This window comes from Mytilus edulis, chromosome 2 (assembly GCF_963676685.1).
Source record: "Mytilus edulis chromosome 2, xbMytEdul2.2, whole genome shotgun sequence".
NCBI classification, from domain to species: Eukaryota; Metazoa; Mollusca; class Bivalvia; order Mytilida; family Mytilidae; genus Mytilus; species Mytilus edulis.
In genome coordinates, this window is record NC_092345.1 from 20,189,971 (window position 1) to 20,208,178 (window position 18,208).

The 18,208-nt window shown below is 31.1% G+C and overlaps 2 protein-coding genes across 6 annotated transcripts in view; one reads left to right on the forward strand and one right to left on the reverse strand.

The window, feature by feature from the left end:
- LOC139511675 (protein strawberry notch homolog 1-like) overlaps nt 1-3,329 on the forward strand; it is a 69,779-nt gene extending 66,450 nt beyond the window's left edge. For all 3 annotated transcript variants that reach the window (XM_071298679.1, XM_071298678.1, XM_071298680.1), the window contains exon 32: nt 884-3,329. In XM_071298679.1, the coding sequence (XP_071154780.1) occupies nt 884-1,882 (999 nt within the window). In that variant the 3' untranslated portion in view covers nt 1,883-3,329. The remainder of the gene's footprint in view (nt 1-883) is intronic.
- The window catches only part of LOC139511676 (acetylcholinesterase-like), a 48,251-nt gene that overhangs the window by 5,642 nt on the left and 24,401 nt on the right, over nt 1-18,208 (reverse strand). For 2 of the 3 annotated variants that reach the window (XM_071298683.1, XM_071298681.1), the window contains exon 3: nt 16,880-17,082. In XM_071298683.1, the coding sequence (XP_071154784.1) occupies nt 16,880-17,082 (203 nt within the window). Of the gene's footprint in view, nt 1-11,270; nt 12,181-16,879; nt 17,083-18,208 lie in introns of those variants that run through there. The other variant, XM_071298684.1, reaches the window with a different exon arrangement.

Below are 18,208 nucleotides of genomic sequence, written 5' to 3' on the forward strand. Positions count from 1 at the left end.
TTATTTCACGTTTTCTTCGTGCAAGCACCCCTCTTTACCACCCTCATTAATCTGGCATTTAAGTGCATTCTACAAAATTCGCAATTATGAATGCATGCAATAATCTCTAAATTTACAGTCATGACAGTACTGTGATTATGATCTAGTTAAGGAACAAAAATAGAGCTAAAAACTTTCATGAAAGATTCTTTTAAAAAAAAAAGTTTCATCAGTTGAACTTTGGTTGTTGTTTAGTCAGCGATGAATGTCACAATCTTACACGTTAATGCACCTGTTTAGGCAACAGTGTTTTCAACAATTAGATTTCAGAACAATACTTTTCATCTGTTGATATTATTTGGTATACAGTTGCAGAATCCATGCATCTCAATTATATACAGGATGTGTTGTCTCATACATTGATAATGCTAATATTGATTAAAGTTTTTTGTGTAGATTGGTTTATGAATATGTACTAATGGTATAACATCTTTAATCCAGTTTTGGGACTGAAATCCTGTTATTGACTTGGTGTTGTACTACTGTTGTGTATTTGGGGGGGGGGGGGGGGGGATCTTCAGTTGTTTCTGTGCAACTACTTATGAAACCTTCAAATGATTGTCTTCTAGTTCTGAAATGTTGTTACTGATGATAAGTTAAAGTTAAAATGATTTTGATTTTGGCTGTCCAGTAGTTGGGGTCCTTGATTGATTGGAAAATGGTAATATATATTATTTTTGTGTAAGAACTTAAGAACTATTCAAAAGCGGTCAAAAATATAACTGACAATCAAAAGCAGTCAAAAATACTAACTGACATTGTATTAAGGATTTTGAAGTCACCATTAAATATCAATAAATAATACATATTGGCAACTTATTTTGTTGTGTTTTATTTTATACAGATAGCACAGGACGACCAGTTGAAACTCAGTCATTACTTTTCAAATCAAAGTTCTCCAGTTAGGTCAAGTTCGCAGCCCTCTGGTCTGAATAAAACTCCAAGTTCACAACCAGACATATCTTCAAGTCCTAGTTTGGCTACTGGCATTAGAATCAAAACTGAACCTGGATTAGATGTATCACAGTCGCCATCAACTAAAGAGAAACTATCTGACAGAATTTCTCAACGATTCTTCACAGAACCTATTACTCCTGTTTGTTTAAAATCTCAGCGTAAGGCATTCCGTCCTCCAGTGACAATAATGAGTTTTTTCAAACCCTCTGTAACTACCTTTTTAAGTGGATCTCTTGATAAGTCTAAAAACAGTTGTTTAGAAAAAACAAACATCTCAGAATCTCAGGGCAAATCAAATGGCATTGGCAAAAATACAAATATAATTGATAGTAAAAAAGATAAGTCTAATGACCACTTAAACAACAAAATGCCAAAGGAGAAATACTGTGTTCTTGTTTATACTAGTATTGGAGAAGGCGAAATAAGAAACCATCACCAGTATCAAGATTTACCAGAGATTTACCATAGACTTAAGGAATCTAAATTTGATTTAGAGGAAAGCATAGATTCTTATGGTACAAAGAAGACAGAAGAAAAACTGGCAGAACTCTGCAAAACAGAAGAAATAAAGCATGATGATAGCACTTCTGTAAGCTGTGTCACTATATTGGTGGGTGGATGTGATAGTTGTAAAAATGTGGGTTGTGAAGGAAAAGATACTAAGAAAGAAACAAAAGGAAAGAAACGTAAATCATCAACTCCTGTTGTACCTTCTAGTAAGCGACGTAAACAGTCTTCCATTATGAACAGTTTCGCAAAATCTGCATGTAAGAAAGAGGAAAGTATACAAAAGGAGAAAACATGTCCAATTTGTCAGAAAAAGTTTGATTTAGGAACTTCAAATGATGAAATTAATGAACATATTGACAACTGTTTGATTGAATAGACTAATTATTCTTCGTAAATTTGTGTAAGGGCCAAAATATTTTGGTACACTTTCGATTGTTTCAGAAAGGAATTGTCTCTTACAGGGTTTTCACACAAGACAACAATTACGATTATAAATAAGTGGTGGTTAGGAGGAAAAACTGTACTAATATATCTATTTAGCTACCTTTGGTAAAGTGTCTTTTTTTAAGCAAATCATGAATAGTTTTTCAGGGCATGTGAAAATACAAAAATAATTACCAGGGCAATGCAAATGCAACAATCTAATGAAGGAAAAAAGAATAGTGTATCGTAGAAATCCTTCTTTGTATGGTGATAAGAAACTTATTGAACAGGGCGAGTTGACCAAAAAGATATAAACCAAATCAGACAACAATATCCTTTTTGTTTATTAAATGAATGAAATATGTGGAAAATTATCGCTTGTTTAAGCGTTTTCATCCCATCAGTCGAAACATGTGAATAGTCAATACACATTTATTTTATCTATGCTACCTTCTATATGTTTAGTGCTTTAAGGAAACATGGTGCTATTTTATAAGTTTTTTTAACAATGCTGTGTATTATAATATGAGATTTTAATTCTGTATAAATGATTTTTTTTTAAAGAATGATATTGTTTAAGCAAGAGTGTTTTAATCATCATGTATGCTTGTTATTGTGGATGATATGAAAAATATGTTTTGCAAGTTACTATAGCTTCTGTCTTCAGTATGGCTTCATTTTCTAACAACAATATTTTTACTACAAGGCCAGATGGATTTTACTATTAAACAACACCTAACCTATGCAAACTTGTATTCAAATGGGTGTTTAACATTCTCAGTAGCATTAGTTCTTTAGTTTTTCTTATTCTAGAAAGAAGAAAACAGCATTAGTATGAAACTTATTGTTTCAGATCATTATTAGATTATATATTATTTTAAACTCGTTAGAATGTTATATATGTATGAATTTAAAAGTAATCTTGAATACATTTTTTGATATTTTTTTATGCTGGATGCTTTTAGTGGATTGCTTACTCAAGAGTAGATCCTGACTAAACAAAAATGTTATAACATAGTTATTATATAACTGTTAATAATTTACCTTATATTTATGTAAAAGATTTTGAATACCGGTATATGTTTATCTTTTTCCAGTCAAATAAGGATTATTTAAGGGTAGATGTATTGAATAAAGGTTTATGTAAAAAAATATATATTAACCTTGTTTACCAGTTTGTAATCATGAAGAGAGAGACAAATCCTGGATCCTGATTCCTTTGTTATTGATGTATTTATACTTCTTTTCAAAAAGCTTACACTATGATCCAATTAAATGCTCTCTGTTAAATTAATTTTTGGAATATTATTCATCTGTTCATTTTGCACAAAGAATATGTTTACAAGAGATTATGTACAATTCTATAGGTTTTAAAACAAATAAATCCAGTTGGTTTTTTATTTGATATTTATTCAACACCATTGTCAGATTTCACCAATTTAAATGTTACACCTCACAGCTGAGAGGAACTAACTATTGGTCTACACCGTCAGTGTTTATTTGTTTCGCCTAGCAGAAGTTCAGCCAGAAACTTTTATAAGCAATGCCATAATATTTTTTCCTGTGGAAAAAATATTTCAGACTATTTGTATATATATTCTGTTTGTTCAACCCCCATCCCTAAACCAACCAACTGACAAAAAAAAATCCGAACAAACAAATTCAACTAGTAATGCCACTAAGTCTAAGAATTGAGTACATGGTAAAAATAAAATGATCATAAATATCGCCATAGATACAGAAATCTGACAGGGTAAGTATTGGTCCTTATAAGATGTCAAAAAAGTAAAATCACAAAAATATTGAATGCCGAGGAAAATTGAAAGAGGAAAGTCCCTATTCAAATGGCAAAATCAAAAGCTCAAACCTCTGGCTCAAACACATCAAACAAATGGATTAAACTGTCATATTCCTGACTTGATACAGGCATTTTCTTATGTAGAAAATGGTGGTTAAACCTAGCCTACTGTCAATTTTGACAAAAAATATCACATGACTTCTCAGAAAGGTTTTGCCCTTACAGGAAACTGTTAACCAATGGGTTTTTTTAAATTTGTATTTATATCTTGCAAATATTTACAATTTGGAAATTAGTATGGCGTTCATTATCACTGAACTAGTATATATTAGTTGAAGGACGCCTCCGGGTGCGGGAATTTCTCGCTACATTGAAGGCCTGTTGGTGATCTTCTGCTGTATTTTTTTTTTTTCCTATGGTTGGGTTGTTGTCTCTTTTGCACATTCCCCATTTCCATTCTCAATTTTATAAGACATATAGGGAATCTGTAAATAGAAAAAATGATCATAGGACCATGACTGAATTCTTCAGTAGATTTCTTTTAAATAAACTCATCCTAGATACCAGGATTAAATAAACTCATCATAGATACCAGGATTAAATAAACTCATCATAGATACCAGGATTAAATAAACTCATCATAGATACCAGGATTAAATAAACTCATCATAGATACTGGTCAGGACTAAATAAACTCATCATAGATACAAGGATTAAATAAACTCGTCATAGATACCAGGATTAAATAAACTTATCATAGATACCAGGATCAAATAAACTCATGATAGATACCCGGATTAAATAAACTCATCATAGATACTGGTCAGGACTAAATAAACTCATCATAGATACAAGGATTAAATAAACTCGTCATAGATACCAGGATTAAATAAACTTATCATAGATACCAGGATCAAATAAACTCATCATAGATACCAGGATTAAATAAACTCATCATAGATACTGGTCAGGACTAAATAAACTCATCATAGATACAAGGATTAAATAAACTCGTCATAGATACCAGGATTAAATAAACTTATCATAGATACCAGGATCAAATAAACTCATGATAGATACCAGGATTAAATAAACTCATGATAGATACCAGGATTAAATTAAATTTAAGTGTTGTTGCCCTTAAAAGACAATTTTATGAGGAAACTATGTATAAAGAGAGAAGCAAAATTACAAAAATAGATTTAAAGGAAGTCTTACAGGTATTATGAGTGAAATCCTCTGTCAAATCTTTAGAGGAGTTATTGCCCTTAAATGATTGTTTTTTGGACAAAATTTTGTGGTGTTACCTAATATTTTGAAATGAATGTTAGACAGAACCCTTGAATACACAAGATTTTCTGCAACATAAAATAAACAAAAAATGTAAATTTGTATGTGACTGTCTTGACGATTTACATGTGTGGCTGTGTCCCTATTTTGTTGTTTTAATCAATTCCTTTCTCCAATTTGTTTTATCTTGTAAAAAACAATCGATAGACAGAAACTATCTTACAAAAATGATCAGAGAGAAAATGTTTTTACAAAAAGTTTCCATTTAAAACAAAAACTCTTGTGACATTGTATCAATTTTATGCAAAACTGCAAGGACAGCAATGCACTCATCGAGTTTCTAGTTTAAGTAATGCCTGAGTCAGTTGATAAGATATTTAGTTTACAATAATATCATTGGAAATTACAAATGAAGTTTGTTCTGCTTGAGCGATGTTCGCCAGTTGTAGCCCTTGGATGTAGAAAATTGCACCAACATATCAGTTTTCAATTCATATGACCTCTATGCCTGATTGATGATATAATACGAATAAACTGCAATGTTATAAAATTCCCTTCGCAGTATATTCTGATATCAAGTGTTATCGAGTATTTAAAATGACAAGATAAATGTAAAAATTAAAACTAAATAAATTGGTTTGGCCTTAGAAATGAGCATATTAACCTCTGCGTCAATTAACCACTTAACAGTGATTTTATGCCTAATTTTATCAGAAAACTTTAAAGCTCATGTTCAAGTTTCGTTCTGGTTGGATTTTGAAGTTTGTGAAGCACATGTTTATAGAACATATTAATGATATTTAGAGTCAACACAGTGCTTACTATTGGGCTGGTGATACACTCGGGTACGAAACTTCTGTCAGTCGTGGTATCGACCCAGTTGTTAAAAAATCTCATCACCAAATATAGCAGAATAATTGTACGTCGGACACGTTTTCGACTACATCAGATATTTTAAATTCATTTCAGCACCTATAACCGATATCTGATCATAGAAAGGTTATCACATATTATACTTTTTTTAAATTTTCAAATACAAAAAAAAGTCAATTAACAAATCACCGTAGTCCGTTCTTTATTTAAGAATCAAGATAAACAAAACTGTCTCCGTTTGTTAAAGATACGTTTTCCATGTTTTCTCTATCAAAACATTTAAAGAATTACAGAGATCACACAATTTTCTGATAGGGGAAGTTTAATCCAGTAACGCAATAAACAATAGTTTCACTCGATTCATGTACTGCTGGTCTATTTAGAGTTTAAACATGTCTCGTTCGGACTACAACATTTTAACCTGGACTCTCGGCGGGATTCATGTCCCATTTAGTTTAAGACTACGTCTTCAGTTTGCTTTTCGTCTTCCTTGTTGTCCCGTTTTTTTTTGGGCCTGCCTTTTTTTTTCGCCACCTTCATATATTCTACTTGTTGATTGATATCTGTTTTTATATCGAAATGTTGGAATAAACATGGAATTCAATATTTCATGATCCCGCAATTAACTCTCAATTGTCTTTTTAATTAGATCAAGGTACTCTTGAATGTCTGTGCATTATAGAATCACGTTAAGTGTGCATGGACATATTTTCAATTATTTTTTTCTTTGAACATGTCATGATATTCTAAGTGATTGCGTATGTAACTCTGGCTTGCCACTCACTATTATATGTCCGGAAAAAACCCACCTACCAAGATGAAGGGTTTACAATCTATTTCACAAAACCGAGTTGTGAAAAATGTTGCAGAGACCATCTATGGCTGGGCAGAAAAACCTCACAAACATTGAAGAGAATTTCTACTTTTACTTTTGTTGTGGAAACTGGATGAATATTGATTCTTCAGTTCGTTTGTGTTGTTGCTTATCTTATATCCAAATTAAAAATCCTATTACCCCACATGGAGTCTGAAATGCTAATGATAATTATTTGTGCTGTACCAAGATTTTCGAGTGCAAGTTTTATCTTGATAGGATCTTTACACATGTCATATCATTTACGTCAGGCATGTTTACTTTTGAAAAAAACTATTGAAAATGTTTCCAAAGATAAAATTTGAGATTTAATTTGTGTTCTATTTATTGGGTAGTACAAATGTACACTTTATATCCTCCTTTTATTTTGATATACTCTGATCAATTACCGGAAACAAAATTGTGTAGAATATAACATATTTCTTAAAGATTGCTATTTGTTAGTCACCAATACCTATTCATAACCTCTCAATCGAGTACAAAGTTACGGAAATCTCGTCTTTAACAATTAATTAGTTCCTTTTCAAAATCAATGGCGAGAAATCCAAATTGAATGCTTCACAACTTCGTTATTAATTTTCTTCAAAAAGTATTGAACAAGTTAATTGTTTGTGCAGATTCATAACCTTTGAAGAGAAATTTATGACGAGTTACGAATAAATTGTCTTACATTCTTTTACTTTTCTTGCCAAACAAATCTTAAATAGAGCACGCGTACTTTTCAGATTTGATAAACGTTTAACATGGCTTTGCTAGCATTTTTCTGAAAATAATCATTAACGTAAAGTATTATTCTTTTGTTTAACTGATTTCAAAGCCTCTGTTCTATATAACATATATTGCTAATTTTACATTTTATATTTAGATATCACAACCAATTACAACCAAATGCCCTGGTGAAACAGCGACTCCGATTTAATTTCAATATGAGACCTTAAACACTCGACTGTAGGGTCCATACTTTCTTCACTCAAAAGTGCTTTAAAGAACAAAAGTAACATAATACATAGGTTTAAAAATTATTTGCTTTTTTATCTTGTAAATTTGCTATGAAACCTCAACAAACTATCAGAATGTATATCGATGAAGAAAGGGTTTATCAACGACCTCGATGATGACTCATTAGGCTCTTGCATGGTCGGTAAACTTATATTATCAGCAATTAAAACTAGGCGTTAGAAATCATGTAAAACTAGTTTTTACATCAGATGCGGAGTGAATCAGATGAATATACTTTAAAAAATTAAAAGATATACTAGAGTACATACTTTATGATTCCCTCCCATCGTGCCCACTTAAAACTGTTTAAGCTACTCTACACTTTACACAAGCATTCCTCTTACTAATGAAACATAGACAGATTGGAAGAATTGTTCCGACTTTTCAAAAGAAAATAATTGAATACATATATAGAAGTACATTGAAGGAACAGACGAAACTTGCTATGCATATATAACATCTAACTCACATAAAACCTCTAAAACTGACTGCTCGTTTTATACTGACATAAAACGTTAGTGAATGATGGATAGGTTTCCTTTAGACTCCAGCTTTTTGTCTAGCTCTAGTCGAATTGTTTTTTAAAACTTAAGCAAAAAATAGCATTTCGTTCTAACGTTAGGATAATATCCTCGTACTGAGTAATTCGAGCCTTACTACGTTGATTGCATGTAGTTATTGAACTTGAAATTAAGGATACTACACATAGAGTTGTCTGAATCATATATTGACTCCTATATCTGTATAACCATTTTGTGTAATTGTAATCGACTGTAATTTACGATTTAATTTTTCCGAGTCATTGACAGTAATCGCTGCCATCAAAATTTTCGATTACATGTAATCGTAATTAAATCGATATAGCAGAAAATATGATATAATCATTGATTACCTTTCGATTACGTTTCGATTACTATATTTAATTAGTTTAGTGGAAGATAACCTATTAAATGATAAACAAAACAAATGAAATGTCATAAAGTTTTGTTAGTTCGATTTTACAGATACAAGTAAAGTAGAATGTATAAATACAAAATGTATAACTTCTATCAAATGGCATTATGCAGACCTGATATTGTCCCAAAACTACCTTATGATCAACTAGATTTCCTTATATTTTAATGTATTTCCAGTTTTTGCTTAAACTTCCTTTTCATGCTGAGATAAGTGCACACGAAAATTAGCACATTGTTTCTAAAATGTGGATCTGCATATTGGGGGAAAAGCATCGGTATATCGAGTTTACCTACACCTTGTCTATCTAATTTGTTTTTAAGTGTCTTGATCATGAAAGATCACATATAGCTACCAGTCACGCAACTTATTAGAAAGATTAACTAACCATATATATGTTGCGCTTGTTAATGGGTAATGGGTCCAATCATTCGTTGTTAAGATTCAGGGGTATTTTTAGTTGAAGTCATCCCCGTTATTGAAATCTCAATAATACTCTGGGATATTGAATCAACAGGATACACAAACCACACATACGCAATAGACTTAGGTAGGAGAGATAATACCACTCAAGAATGAGAAGTTGACAATAAGAATTCTGAAATTAAATAACTTTCATAGGGATCCTGAAATTAAGATTTGCATTAGTGTCAATTAGATGCTATACGCGCGCTTCGTGTATAAAATGAAATAAATAAATTTCTAAACAATAGGACCAAATCTGGTTTTGGCCCTCTATGGCTGTTACAGGGAAACCTTAGTGTGGTGAATGATTTTAGCATAGTATGAAGAGAAAATTTACAAAACATGACTATAGCAATGATATTGGCTTCTGGGTGAAAACTAGGTTTTATGAAACAAACGTTTTAATTACTATAGGATAATTTGAGATGTAATAACTAGTATTTAAGAACTACAGATAGAAAATTAGGGAATGAATAACCTCATCGATTTATCTGTAAAGAACTATTGTTGAAGGATTTTGAAAATATTTAATTTCTTGTCGTTTATTTAATTTTTTGTAGAAACTTGTTATGAAGTAAGTAGATGTTATATGATTGCCAATGAAACAGCTACTAGTAACCAATAGTCAAACTGGACGCTGACTTGAGCAGCTCTAGATCAAGCTATGATTTTGTGTCTATTTGCAATTGATATAAAGATACGATGTTCTGGATATAGAACAAGACATTTGTATTTTCGTGTATCATTCTAAATGTAATAGAAAAATACGTCTAATTTTATTTAATAAACAAGACAAAAACAACGGTAACAAAAGTATTAAGTAATCTCAAAAAAGTTGCCAACAATTGGCACAGCTATGATATTCCGAAAGCTGAAAGTTAATTGTAAAATGGAAACCTGGGATTCGCTTCATCAGTCTTATCGACACACAACTGGAACATTTGAAGGAAGTCATTTACCAAGAGATGGTATTTTGATGTGTCAATTTTATGTTATTCTACACTGAGTAGTATCAGAAATTATAAGATCCGGTAAATAGTAAAATAACATAAATACCGAACTCCAAGTACAATTCAAATCGGAAAGTCTCTATCAAATGGCAAAATCAAAACCTCAAACACATCAAACGAATGGACAACAACTATCATTTTCCTCAAATGGTACAGGCATTCCCTTATGTAGAAAATGGTGGATTTAACCTGTTTTTATGGCTAGCTTAACCTACAACACGTATGACAATCGCATAAAATTGATTATATTGACAACGATGTGTGAACTAAACAAACAGACATAATAGGTAAAATGTCAAAAGTGGGGGTACAGCAGTCAATATTGTGTTATTATCTTAATCACTATAGAAAATACTGTCAAAAAAGAAAAAAGAAATTGGAATATAGACAAAGCACATACACAGAAATAAAAGACAAGAATACAAAAAAATCAAACAATTTATCAAAACGATGCAGGCATTATGAAATATCAACTAGGTTTTGCAACGTTGTTGATGATTGTCCTTTTATGATATCATCCAAAGTACGAAGTACGAACCAGGTACTACAAAATTTTAGACATTATGCTACAAAACTTTTCTTACGAATCATTTGTCTAATTGAATTTAATATGTCTTGATAATGTATCGTTAAATGAGCGTTCACTTGTTGTTTTGATGTACTAATATTGCTGATAATAGTCTTTTATGCAATGGTATGGAAATTTGAACATATAACTACAGTTCATATATATATTGTTACATAAGGCAGAAGCGTTTTGATATTGTCAAAACGAGAAATGGCAAGTAATATTTATTTAGTGTTGAAAGGTTAAAAACATGTATAAAAGACCGTACTGTGACCTATAATTGTTTAATTTTTACACATTGCGACTTAGTTGGAGAGTTGTTTCATTGGTACTCATACCACATCTTATTTCTATGTAAGAATAATACTGAACTCAATGGGAAGTTCATAAAGACTGAAAAAAAAATCGAACGCTATCAAAATAACGGGGGAACAGATGTAGGTAAATGGGACGATTGTATCGTTTAGATATATGGTAGTCATATGCATTTAAAAGAAATGAAGAAACATATTAAACATACAAATTTATAGAACAATAGCTACCAAATAACACTAACATATTATATTGCAAAGAAATAAATAAAAAATAAACGATATTTGTTTTCATTTGAATATGATATTGATACATAAATATTATTTTTAAGAATAATATAACAATAAGTTTTCCCTGCATGATACCATAAATATGTTATTGCCTCTGCTTTGTTGTATAAGGAAACTGGAACTTATTTCATGTTTTTTAACTATGAAATTGTGTTTAATAATGTTCACAAAATTCACTGATACAATACTATTACGATAAAAAAAAAAAAAAAAAAGACAAATAAATCATTAGCTACCGTTATTTTTTAATGTCGTTAATGCAAGTGATTTCGTGCAATTAGTATAGTTTATATTCAGTGCACTCATAATCATATGCTTCAGCACCCGTGAAATCAAAGGGAAAAGAGAATCCTTATTGAAGAAGACAATTACCTACAATGAGTACTTTATAAGTATCATTTAGTTCTTTTAAAAGATATAAAACTATATTTTTAAATAATCAATTATTGTAAAAATAAGGTACTTTTGTAAATTCGAACTTCACAAAAAAGAAATATAACATAATGGATGTACATTATCTGTACTTCATATTTGTAAGCACATTTAATAGTAGATAAATAATTTTTTTGTATGAAATGCAATTTATGTTTCAATGACAAATAATAAGTGACTTCAATAGAGGGTGCAACGTGACATAGTTTATATAAATACATATGCAGTCATGAGAGATATCTCACAAGGGTTACTTTAAAAACCTGTTTATGGTACATTATTACAGGACTGAAGACGATGTTCATATGCCAATAAGAAGTTATCAAAATGGTCTGACCAATCAGCAAACTTTACTTTCCATTCTTTCTCCACCTCTGACGTATCCGCTGTAATTAAAAACAATATCACTGTTATAACATCATTTGATTTGATTTATCAAATAAATTTGTAAAATACAACAAAAAGTGAAATCACAAAAATACTGAACTCCGAGGAAAATTCAAAATGGAAAGTCCCTAATCAAATGGCAAAATCAAAAGCTCAAACATATCAAACGAATTGATAACACCTGTCATATTCCTAACTTGGTACAGGTATTTTCTAATGTAGAAAATGTTGGATTAAACCTGGTATTATAGCTAGCTACACCTCTCACTTGTATGAATGAAAGTTGATATTCAATACTATTTGGGGATCAATTGAGATTACATTTTTACTTTACAGTTGTTTACTTTTTTGTGTTAGTACTGAATTTCCTTTGGAAATATGTTTGCCATTTTAATAGGGACTTTCCGTTTTGAATTTTCCTCGGTAATTTTGTTATTTTAATTTTTTCACATCAATTGTGTTTCTCATACTAGATCAATACGTGTTGAAGTGCCCAAATTATGATAATTTTTGTTTCGGCTAAATACAACCATGACTGAGATGTTCAAGTGACAGTGATCATGTTGTTCTAATGGAATAGCTTAATTCTAGAGAAGCGAAGCAATATTAGTATAATATATAAACATCATAAGTGATGTAGGCATACTGCTGATCAGACAAAGATCACTACTTTAGGTGCTGGGTAGATCTTCAGAACCCCAAACATTTTCTGTAGTGTAATTTTTTGTCGAGTCTGCAACTTTTGTTGCAGAAAGCTCGACATAGGGATAGTGATCCGGCGGCGGCTACGGCGGCGGCGGTGGTGTTAGCTAACTTCTTAAAAGCTTTATATTTTAGAAGGTGGAAGACCTGGATGCTTCATACTTTGTATATAGATGCCTCATGTTACGAAGTTTCCGTCAGTCACATGTCCAATGTCCTTGACCTCATTTTCATGGTTCAGTGACCACTTGAAAAAAAAGTTCAGATTTTTTGTAATGTTGAATTCTCTCTTATTATAAGTAATAGGATAACTATATTTGATATGTGCGTACCTTGAAAGGTCCTCATGTCTGTCAGACAGTTTTCACTTGACCTCAACCTCATTTCGTGGATCAGTGAACAAGGTTAAGTTTTGGTGGTCAAGTCCATATCTCAGATACTACAAGCAATAAGGCTAGTATATTCGGTGTATGGAAGGACTGTAAGGTGCACATGTCCAACTGGCAGGTGTCATCTGACCTTGACCTCATTTTCATGGTTCAGTGGTTATAGTTAAATTTTTGTGTTTTGGTCTGTTTTTCTCATACTATATGCAATAGGTCTACTATATTTATTGTATATAATGATTGTAAGGTGTACCTATCTAGCGGGCAGATGTCATGTGACCTTGACCTCATTTTCATGGTTCAGTGGTCAAAGTTAAGTTTTTGAGTTTTGGTCTTTTTATCTAATACTATATGCCATAGGTCATCTATATTTGGTGTATGGAAATATTTTATGATCTTTATGTCAGTTGCACAGGTTTTATTTGACCGTGACCTCATTTTCACAGTTCATTGCACAGTGTAAAGTTTTTGTGTTTTGGTCTATTTTTCTTAAACTATAAGTAATAGGTCAACTATATATGTTGTATAGAAGCATTGTTAGCTGTACATGTCTGCCTGGCATGGTTCATCTGACCTTGACCTCATTTTCAAGGTTCATTGGTCTTTGTTAAGTTATCTTGGTTAATGTTAAGTTTATGTGACAGTTGTATTAAAGCTTAGCTTTATACTTAGGACTATCAACATAATATCGATGATTAGTATAGAAGGCGAGACATTTCAGCGTATGCACTCTTGTGTTATATTTACACAATTGAGATCCGTTAAAATGTATTGAATCACTTGTAATCATAAGTATGAAATTAATGTTGATTGTTCTGCTCCTTGATGGCGCTGTGATTAGCAATAATGCTCACATTATCTACCAATACATCTTTACAGTTTTTGGGATCATATTGAATACGATTTGTTTTGGGTTACCTTAAAAAACGTTAATATACACAAGTTGGTACTAGTATATCTTCTAGTGTAATTTTGTACATTTTCTCGATTATATTTTTTTTAACATTTTATGAACAGTACATTTACATGAAATGATCGGATCAGTGATAATTCACATCAACACGGAAGTGCTGACCAGTAAGCTGGAGATAAAGAAAACAATTTACTTCAGTATGATAGTTGTTAACTAGATTTCTAAACGAAAATGGTTCTGTGTTGCTGAACAAGTTACATTCAATCTAATATAAAATATCAGATAAATGGAAGTTATTGTTCTGAATTTTGGATAATTAGTCTTTATACGGGTCATGAATGAATCTAAATGAAGCAAACTGCAATATCATACCAAGCAAGTGAAGTCATAGCATGATTTAATACTTGATATTAGAACATTAACAAGCACTGGTCAATAATAACTACTGTATTCAAGGTTGCGTGGTGCATTTCAGAGAGAAAAAGAAAATATTTGCATAATAGTTCATCAAAACTTCTTATTCATTCCGATGATGGATTGAAATTATAACTAATGACCCTTAATTTTTACTCTTCTAACAATTTTGCAGCTGGTTTTGTAACTGTACCACGTAACCTTCAATATGTTTGACTAATTAAGCTAAAGTTAATAACAAGATACATTCACCTACCTGGAAATGTTAGTTCAACATGCAAAGCTTTTACAAATGGTTTGCGTAATTTTGTTTCTCAGGTTACACGCATCTACGGTAGTACAAAGAAAACTGCAGTTGAAACAACGAAATATTCGATTTTGGTCGTTAAAAAAACCGCAATTAGCACATTGTGGAAACAACAGAGCGAATCACAAATCAGAAAGTTATTTTCAAGACAGTAAACACAATGTTACGAAATTGATTTGCTTTACAAAATTTCATCCAAGCTATGTGATGCTTAGTACCAGTTTTTATTAGGATTTTACATACACTTTTTACTTTCACATACGTCGCTTATTCATTATAATGTCATGACAAACATTTAATTTCTTTGATAGAAATATATTGTATATTCATATTCATTCTCATTTTTTTCCCCAAATCAGCAACAATAACGAAACATATTTGAACACAAAAAAATGCGCCGACTGATATGTTTTTCATTCTTATGCACATTCAAGTTATTGAGTTAAATGATAATAGATATTGAGTATTACGTTAAAACAGAAATACAAACAAAACATTTTTTAAGAAAGAAATTAGTACACTAGTAATGCGACATCGAGTCCAAGTTAGTACATATATTTATCACAATCACAATCACTCTTCATTTACAGGCCAAAAAAAGCATGTTCGTGAAAAAAAACATGGCTTTTGTCACTAGCAATATACTAATTGTCACTAGCAATATACTAATATAGAACATAGGACTTTATCATGGTGACATATTCATTGAGCTCGAACGATTCACAATGCAACTTTGTATTTGTTTGGCTTAATAACTATTTTGATATGAGCGTCACTGATGAGTCTTATATGTAGACGAAACGCGCGTCTGGCGTATTAAATTATAATCCTGGTACGTGATAACTTTAAACTATAAAGATATCTATAATAAAATAGGATGTCAAACATTCTCTTATTTTTTAAGCATTATATCGAAAAAGGAGTCATCCTGCATCAGAAAAAAAAAGAGGAGAGGTTATAAATATGGAAGAATGGAACAAAGCAAAATAAAAATTTTCATAGAAAAATGCCAAGTGAAAGAAAAACAGGATACCTTTCATATAAAATCCAATTCTATACAAGTTTCAATAATAAAAATTGCTTTACTAAAATTGAAAAAAAATATAAATTAGAGATGAAAAAATGCACCGACTTAGATAAGCACAAGAAAAAGGAAAAGTAAAAGAAACGTTTAAAAGGTTTTGGCATTCATAACCCAAGTTTGATTTTTATCCTTCCTGGTGAAAATGAAGCTAAGCAGACGATTTCAAGAGATCAATTACGATTTGTTTAATTTTGAACAAAAAAAAACAAGAAGAAATTTTGTGTAAAATTTCATAATGGTATTTTTTTTTTCAAACTTTGACATATAATCATAATCATAACTGATTTGAAAATATATCTTAATTTATATCAGTTCTTACAAATGTGGTAATTTATATAATGAAACTCATCTCAGATACCACGCTTTCAAATATATACGTCGGACATACGTTTTGCATGCGATTATCAGTAGCAAATCAATTGAAAGCCAAAAATCCCCCCATTTTTTTGCCAAAACAACTTGAGACGTCTTTATTGGAGAGAAAGCCTAAGTGTTTCGAACAATTCAATATTTTATAGATCATTTTTTAGTTTTAATATAGAATATCTCAAAACTCTCATGGCAAATAATCATTACGCTAGAATACAGAAATTTAAGTTTTCAAGATGTTTCCAGAACATATATTTGGGTAATAAAAAGCTACATAGCTTCATATTAATTTACCTTAAAATTAACGATTCTTTGATATAGTCACATTTTTTTGTGTTGTCAGTTGTTCAAATGGAAGCTACTTTTTATTTGATTTTTATGATTGTTATGGTGTTCAATTCGTTTTGCAATTAATAAAAATGATCATAAATTCTGTACACATGTAGTCCTTTAAAACACATATTTCAAATTATCTACTTAACAAATTGTGTATGTAAATTGTTTTATTTTGTATAAGACTTACCTGTTTCCTTCACTAAATTTGGCAAGTATTCATTCCAGAACGCACAGTCTTGAATTTTAGGTCCAATTCCTATTGTATTCCTTTGTTCATGGTCATGCACAATGTTCGTAGTAAGTCTGAGGTATTTACGTTCTTCTATCGTATAAACTGGCCATTCATCTAACATCATTATTTCACCGTCAACCTGCTCTTTGTTTGGATCTCTACAAGAAATTCATGGACAGTAAACATCTTACACAACTACCTTTTGATATTCATCAAATATCATTGTAAGTGTTTCAGTACTAGAAACTAGACGGTGCTTTATTTTAACTGATTATGCAAAGTTTTGACTTGAATAGAGTCTGAAACATCATTCGTTTTCATAGGATATTTGCAGCGTTTATAGAAATTTGTGCTATGTTTGTGTGTATTTTTTGTCAAAGGACTACGATCCAATAAAACGAATTTGCTGTATAAAGTCCATAATTTTGATGAGTTTTGGAGTCCCAACTTTGAATCGCTGACAAATTGAAAACTATATCAATACAGAGATATAGGTTTTTTGAATTACTAGCAAAAAGTTTGGTTTATTATCATTTGGTCGTGATAACAAGAAAATCTGCCTTTACACCTTACATAAATCACCCCTACCACTTTTTGTGATATGTACTGGTCATTGTTTTTTAATCTTACGCAATTCGATTGGACAAATTTATTTTTCCTTCACCTTTAACCTTTAATCTGTTGAATGATTTCTAATATATACCAACAGACAAACAACAGTGTACAGAACACACAATAGAGCACATGAGCTCTTTCCTGTTTTCATCGGGATGGCAACTTTAAAGCAGTTAAAAAGTATTCAAAAGTATACTATACATATACAAACATAGAAAAGCAGGAAAATTGCTGCAAAGATAAAACAAAACAACACTATCTCGAATCCAGATCATTGCGTTTGTCATAAAGTTTAGTGTTAAAATGGTATATGTATATGCATTTAAATGAGCAACACAACGGGTACCACCTATGGGACAGGATCTGCTTACCCTTCCGAAGCATCTACGATCATCCTTGGTTTTTGATGAGGTTCATATAAGTTTCTATGTTGTGTTTTGTGTGCTATTATTTGTCTTTTGATCGTTTTCCTTTGTTTTGCTATGGCAATGTCAGTCACCGGTCTTTATAAGAGTCAGCCAGAAGTTAGAAAAATTGAAGACAAAATGACAAAAAAAAAAAACACACCCAAACGCCGATCTAACTATTATAATTTAAAGATAATCTCATCCCGAAATGGGAGGCCTTTCGTTTCTGTGTGTCTGGTTATATTTAGATCAACTTTTGGTG